The 7,500-nt window shown below is 47.5% G+C and overlaps 2 protein-coding genes across 2 annotated transcripts in view; both read left to right on the top strand.

Moving 5' to 3' along the window:
- Positions 1 to 440, top strand: part of LOC124011674 (serine/threonine-protein kinase SIK2-like) — an 11,728-nt gene extending 11,288 nt beyond the window's left edge. Inside the window, exon 11 of the mRNA XM_046325154.1 lies at positions 1 to 440. This exon is cut by the window's left edge and continues 133 nt beyond it. Coding sequence (XP_046181110.1) covers positions 1 to 79 — 79 coding nt within the window. The 3' untranslated portion in view covers positions 80 to 440.
- A 471-nt stretch (positions 441 to 911) lies between these two features.
- LOC124010740 (uncharacterized histidine-rich protein DDB_G0274557-like) lies at positions 912 to 1,673 on the top strand. The gene has a single exon (XM_046323382.1). The coding sequence runs from the start codon at positions 912 to 914 to the stop codon at positions 1,671 to 1,673; it is 762 nt and encodes a 253-aa protein (XP_046179338.1).
- Positions 1,674 to 7,500: the final 5,827 nt, after the last annotated feature.

Genomic DNA, 7,500 nt, shown 5'->3' with positions numbered 1-7,500 from the left:
TGCCTGGGGGGGGCGAGAACTGTCCCACTGTGTCCCCACCACACCACTGTCAGAGGAAGGCTTCCAGCAGCAGAAGTGAGGCAGACCCTTTTGTTTCTTATCATTGTGACTCAAATTATTATCAAGCCATTTTGATGTGGGTTAAATACATTTGTCAAAAGCTTTTAAGCATTTGCTTGATTTGTCTTGGACTTTGCACCTGCAACCGGTTTCATTGTATTGGAGCAAACTAAATGAAGTGCAGCCCAAGTATTTGAACATATTAGACACCTGTTGTTCTACTGACTCTTCTCTGTGTCTTCCCCAGAGTGATCCAGACTCCACTGTGCCAATTCCACCCGACCACACCTCTTCCTCCACGCCACCCCACGTCTTCCTCCCCGCCACCACACCTCTTCCTGTCTCCTCCCGTCCCTCCTAACGTTCCCGCTCCTCCTCGTCCTCCCATTGGTCTGTTCTCCACACACACACTGTCACACGACTTCCTCACACCCTCCCTTCAACAGAACCACTCACCACACCCACAACTACACCCACAACTACACTCACAGCTACACCCACAGCCACAACTACACCCACAACTACATCCACAACTACACTCACAGCTACACCCACAGCCACAACTACACTCACAACTACACCCACAGACACAACTACACCAACAACTACACTCACAACTACACCCACAACTACACCCACAGCCACAACTACACCCACAGTCACAACTACACCAACAACTACAACCACAATCACAGCTACACTCACAACTACACCTACAGCCACAACTACACCCACACTCACAGCTACACCAAAAGACACATCCACAACCACAATCCTACCTATCTCTATGCTCAGAGCAACCGCTAGACTTATCCCATTCCTCCTCTTCTTCCTCCTTCTCTTCTTCAGCCATGGTGGCGTCGGCTGGCCACCTCTTGGAGACCCACCTCCATATCAGCTCTCCTCGGGTTGAGAACCACACCCCACCCTTCTCTGACACTCCTCACCTCCCTGTTCAGCCCCAGTTCCCCCACCCGAAACCCCAGTCTCAGCCTAAACTACTGCACCCCCACCCAGAACCCCTGTCTCAACAACTACACCCCCACCCAGACCCCCGGTCTCAACTACTACACCCCTACATCCACCCCCACAACCACCCAGACCCCCAGTCTCAGCTACAGCAACCCCACTCCCACCCCCACAACTATCCAGACCCCCAGTCTCAGCTACAACAACCCCACTCCCACCTCCACAACTACCCAGACCCCCAGTCTCAGCTACAACAACCTCACTCCCACCCCCACAACCACCCAGACCTCAAGACTCAACTATTGCAGCCTCACCCCCACAACCACCCAGACCCCCAGTCTCAGCTACTGCACCCCCACCCCCACAACTACCCAGACCCCCAGTCTCAGCTACTGCACCCCCACCCCCACAACTACCCAGACCCCCAGTCTCAGCTACTGCACCCCCACCCCCACAACTACCCAGACCCCCAGTCTCAGCCTCAGTTACTGTATTCCCACTCTGACTCCCAGCCTCAGCCAAGGCCCTGGGCCAACCACCGCCTCTATACCCACTCCCAGACCTCCAGGCGGCCCCAGCTCCAGCGCCAGCCACGTCTGCCTCCATGCCCAGTAGGGAGAATGGATCCTGCGTACGGACCGTAGGAAACACCCAGGACTACAGGCCTAGCAGCTGTTGGACAGCAACGGTCTCAAGGCTAACATTAGGACTCAGAGAGAGAGAGAGAGACTGGAGAAGTGGAACTGGGCCTCAGACTGATGTCTCCAATGACTCAATGCCACGATGCTCTGGCAACAGTGGACGTTAATAAAGAAGGATGACATCAGTGGGACCTACATAGGATGGACTGTGAGTCCATTGGTGGAATGAGTTTCCCCTAAAGCTAGGACAGCAGAGCCCCTGCCCATCTTCTGAAAACAACTGAAACTCTACCTCTTCAAACATGGTCTTAAATAAGACATTGCACTTCTCTTTTCCTACTAGCACTGGCTTAGCTGATAACTCCTCTATATTGTGGAAAGATGTACTTACTTCGACTGTGATATGTGATTGTCTCACTTAGCTATCTTAATATGAATGCACTTTGGATAAAAGTGTCTGCTAAATGACTACATTTAAAAAATATATAATGTAATTCTGATCATGTGCAAACTGTCATGTCTGTTGTTATGTGAACTGAAAATACCAATAATTGACCTACTGTGGAGACAGCAGTCTTTTCCAGGAAGCACAACTCCCAGTATTCTCCTATTATCCAATTACAAACTCAGTTAAGTGGTAGTTGTCTCCCTGTCGTCTTCCATAAACTGTCTTTGATTCAGTGCAGTTGGCATGAGGAAGACGACTTAAAATAGGTGTTTTCTCATGCAGTTTGGATTCAGACCCGCCTTGTGCCTTTTGTACAAACAAGATGACTATTGTATTGAGTGGACCAGACTCAACAAACCTCTCTGTAATACGTTTTTTGTATTTGTCGAACATTGTAAATCGAGATTTGTAGTTGAATACTTTTTCATACGTTGTTGGATCATTTTTTTAACAAAGGAATGAAAAAATCTATTACTGGTCTTTGCTGTTTATTGCTGTTGCTCTGTATGACTTGTCTGTTTTCAGCTGCCCCCCCCCACCAGCCCACCACCACCAGCCCACCTCCACCTGACTGGCTCTGCTTTGGTTGTCTGTTTTCAGCTGGCCCACCACCACCAGCCCACCTCCACCTGTCTGGCTCTGCTTTGGTTGTCTGTTTTCAGCTGGCCCACCACCACCAGCCCACCTCCACCTGTCTGGCTCTGCTTTGGTTGTCTGTTTTCAGCTGGCCCCCCACCACCAGCCCACCTCCACCTGTCTGGCTCTGCTTTGGTCGTCTGTTTTCAGCTGGCCCACCACCACCAGCCCACCTCCACCTGTCTGGCTCTGCTTTGGTCGTCTGTTTTCAGCTGGCCCACCACCACCAGCCCACCTCCACCTGTCTGGCTCTGCTTTGGTCGTCTGTTTTCAGCTGGCCCACCACCACCAGCCCACCTCCACCTGTCTGGCTCTGCTTTGGTTGTCTGTTTTCAGCTGGCCCCCCACCACCAGCCCACCTCCACCTGTCTGGCTCTGCTTTGGTTGTCTGTTTTCAGCTGGCCCACCACCACCAGCCCACCTCCACCTGTCTGGCTCTGCTTTGGTCGTCTGTTTTCAGCTGGCCCACCACCACCAGCCCACCACCACCAGCCCACCTCCACCTGTCTGGCTCTGCTTTGGTCGTCTGTTTTCAGCTGGCCCACCACCACCAGCCCACCTCCACCTGTCTGGCTCTGCTTTGGTTGTCTGTTTTCAGCTGGCCCCCCACCACCAGCCCACCTCCACCTGTCTGGCTCTGCTTTGGTCGTCTGTTTTCAGCTGGCCCCCACCACCAGCCCACCTCCACCTGTCTGCCCACCTCCACCTGCCCACCTCTGGCTCTGCTTTGGTCGTCTGTTTTCAGCTGGCCCACCACCACCAGCCCACCTCCACCTGTCTGGCTCTGCTTTGGTTGTCTGTTTTCAGCTGGCCCACCACCACCAGCCCACCTCCACCTGTCTGGCTCTGCTTTGGTTCCAGTCAGGGGGTTGGTATTGCTATACCTCCCTCACTGCCTGTAGTTTGTTATTATTGTAATGATTGAGCCTTGCTCTGGCAGAAAGCTCCCCTGAAGAAGCAGAGCCTAACGCCTAGCCTTAATGACCTAATGCAGGTAGCCTGGTGGGCAGGAGCGTTGGGCCAGTAACCGAAAGGTTGCTGGATCAAATCCCCAAGCTGACAAAGTGAAAATTAGTCATTCTGCCCCTGAGCAAGGCAATTAACCCACTGTTCTCCGGGCGCGATGACGTGGATGTTGATTAAGGCCCCCCCTCGCACCTCTCTGATTCAGAGCGGTTGGGTTAAATGCGGAAGAGACAACACAAGTTCCATGCAATAATGATTCTATATAATATTGTACATTTTGTTGAGTTTGTTCTGGATTTGGGAACTGTGAAAAGACCCCTGGTGGCATGTCTGGTGGGGTAAGTGTGTGTGTCAGAGCTGTGTGTAAATTGACGATGCAAACAATTTGCGATTTTCAACACAATGTTTCTTCTAAAAAAAAAGAAGTGATGCAGTCAGTCTCTCCTCAAATCTTAGCCAAGAGAGACTGGCATGCATTTATATATTATATTTATATCTTCCCTCTGATTACAATGAAGAGTAAGACATGTCGCTTTGTTCTGGGCCAGATGCAATTTAACTAGGTCTTTCCTTGCAGCAATTGACCATATGACTGGACAATAATCAAGATAAGATAAAACTAGAGCCTGCAGAACTTGCTTTGTGGAGTGTGGTGTCAAAAAAGCAGAGCATCTCTTTATTACGGACAGACACCTCCCCATCTCTACAACCATTGAATCTATATGTTGACCATGACAGTTTACAATCTAAAGTAACGGCAAGTAATTTAATCTCCTCAACATGTTCAACAGCCCCACCATTCATTACCAGATTCAGCAGAGGTCTAGAATTTAGGGAATGATTTGTACCAAATACAATGCTCTTAGTTTTAGAGATATGCAGGACTAGTTAATTACTGGCCACCCATTCCAAAACAGACTGCAACTCTTTGTTAAGGGTTTCAGTGACTTCATTAGCTGTGGTTGCTGATGCATATATTGTTGAGTCATCAGCATACATGGACACACATGCTTTGTTTAATGCCAGTGGCAGGTCATTGGTAAAAATAGAAAAGAGTAGAGGGCCTAGAGAGCTGCCCTGCGGTACACCACACTTTACATGTTTGACATTAGAGAAGCTTCCATTAAAGAAAACCCTTTGACTTCTATTAGATAGATAGCTCTGAATCCACAATATGGCAGAGGTTGAAAACAGATTATGGTCAATAATATCAAAGGCTGCACTAACATTACAGCTCCCACAATCGTCTTATTATCAATTTACATGTTGAGTGCCCTTTTCTATAAGCATGCTGAAAGACTGTTCATTTGTTTACAGAGAAATAGCATTGTATTTGGTCAAACACAATTCTTTCCAACCGTTTGCTAAGAGTTGGCAGCCAGCTGATAGGTCTGCTGTTAGAACCAGTGAAACTGCTTCACCACTCTTGGGTAGAGGAATGACTTTGGTTTCCCTTCAGGCCTGAGTACAAAGACTTTCCTCTAGGCTCAGATTAAAGATATGACAGATAGGAGTGGTTTAGAGTCAGCTACCATCCTCAGTAGCTTCTTTATATCATTGATATTGGCTTCATAATACAGTTTCTTCTTCTTTTTGTTGAGTTTATTCACATAATTTCTCAATTTGCAGTAAGTCAGCCAGTCAGATGTGCAGCCAGACTTATTAGCCACTCCTTTTGCCCCGTCTCTTTCAACCATACAGTTTTTAAATTCCTCATCAATCCATGGAGCCTTAACAGTTCTAACAGTCAGTTTCTTAACAGGTTCATGTTTGTCAATAATTGGAAGAAGACATTTCATAAATTCATCAAGTGCAGTGTCTGGATGCTCCTCATTAATCACATCAGACCAACAATTTTGTTTTTTACATCATCCACATAAGAGTCACAGCAAAATCTTGTGTATGATCTCTTATACATTATGTTAGGCCCAGCTGTTCAGCTTTCCTGGATATAGACACTATATTGTGATCACTGCATCCAATGGGCACATTTACAGCTTTAGAACAAAGTTTTACAGTATTAGTATAAATGTGATCGATACATGTGGATGATCTAGTTCCTGTAGTGTTTGTAAACACCCAGGTAGATTGATTAATAACCTGAACCAGATTACAGGCACTGGTTACATTGAGAAGCTTCCTCTTGAGTGGACAGCTTGATGAAAACCAGTCAATATTCAGGTCCCCAAGAAAGTAGACCTCTCTGTTTTATATCACATACACATCCTTTTTGTTTTTGGTGTGTGTGTGTGTGTGTGTGTGTGTGTGTGTGTGTGTGTGTGTGTGTGTGTGTGTGTGTGTGTGTGTGTGTGTGTGTGTGTGTGTGTGTGTGTGTGTGTGTGTGTGTGTGTGTGTGTGTGTGTGTGTGTGTGTGTGTGTGTGTGTGTGTGTGGTAGTAGGGATGTTCTGTTGATAAGTGTGTGAATTGGGCCATTTTCCTGTCCTGCTAAGCTTTCAAAATGTAAAAGTCCTTTTGGTGTCAGGGAGCAGGAAGTACATAATTTTGTTTTCGGAATGTAGTAAAGTAGAAGTTGTCAAAAATATAAATAGTAAAGTAGAATACAGATACCCCAAAAAACTACTTAAGTAATACTTTACACCACTGGCACTACTGACCCTGGCTCTGCTATTTCTTGTCCTCTCACTCCCTTATATTTATCTCTGTCTCTCTTTCTCACTGTCTCCATTTTTCTGTCCCAGTCTCTCTCTCACATTCTCTCTCTGTCTCATTCTCTCTGTCCCAGTCTCTCTCTCACATTCTCTCTCTGTCTCTTCTCTCTCTGTCTCATTCTCTCTGTCTCTCTCTGTCTCATTCTCTCTGTCTCATTCTCTCTGTCTCTCTCTCTGTCTCATTCTCTCTGTCTCTCTCTCAGTCTCTCTCTCTGTCTCATTCTCTCTGTCTCTCTCTCAGTCTCTCTCTGTCTCATTCTCTCTGTCTCTCTCTCTCTCTCTCTCTCTCTCTCTGTCTCATTCTCTCTGTCTCTCTCTCTCTCTCATCTCTCTGTCTCTCTCAGTCTCTCTGTCTCTCTCTCTGTCTCTCTCTGTCTCATTCTCTCTCTCTCTCTGTCTCATTCTCTCTGTCTCTCTCTCAGTCTCTCTCTCTGTCTCATTCTCTCTCTGTCTCTGTCTCATTCTCTCTGTCTCTCTCTGTCTCATTCTCTCTGTCTCTCTCTGTCTCTCTCTCTCTGTCTCTCTCTCTGTCTCAGTCTCTCTCTCTGTCTCTCTCTCTGTCTCTGTCTCTGTCTCTCTCTCTCTCTGTCTCTGTCTCTCTCTGTCTCTCTCTCTGTCTCTTCTCTCTGTCTCATTCTCTCTGTCTCATCTCTCTGTCTCTTCTCTCTGTCTCTCTCTCAGTCTCTCTCTCTGTCTCTTCTCTCTGTCTCTCTCTCTGTCTCTCTCTCTGTCTCATTCTCTCTGTCTCTCTCTCTGTCTCTCTCTCTGTCTCTCTCTCTGTCTCTCTCTCATCTCTCTCTCTGTCTCTCTCTCTGTCTCAGTCTCTCTCTCTGTCTCATCTCTCTCTCATCTCTCTCTGTCTCATTCTCTCTGTCTCTCTCTCTCATCTCTCTGTCTCTCTCTCAGTCTCTCTCTGTCTCATTCTCTCTCTGTCTCTGTCTCTCTCTCTCTGTCTCTCTCTGTCTCAGTCTCTCTCTCTGTCTCATCTCTCTCTGTCTCTCTCTCAGTCTCTCTCTCTGTCTCATCTCTCTCTGTCTCTGTCTCTCTCTCTGTCTCATTCTCTCTGTCTCTCTCTCAGTCTCTCTCTCTCTCTCTCTGTCTCAGTCTCTC

This window comes from Oncorhynchus gorbuscha, linkage group LG23 (assembly GCF_021184085.1).
Source record: "Oncorhynchus gorbuscha isolate QuinsamMale2020 ecotype Even-year linkage group LG23, OgorEven_v1.0, whole genome shotgun sequence".
Lineage (NCBI taxonomy): Eukaryota > Metazoa > Chordata > Actinopteri > Salmoniformes > Salmonidae > Oncorhynchus > Oncorhynchus gorbuscha.
The sequence above is the reverse complement of the archived record's forward strand: the minus strand, read 5'-3'. Positions and strand labels throughout refer to the sequence as shown.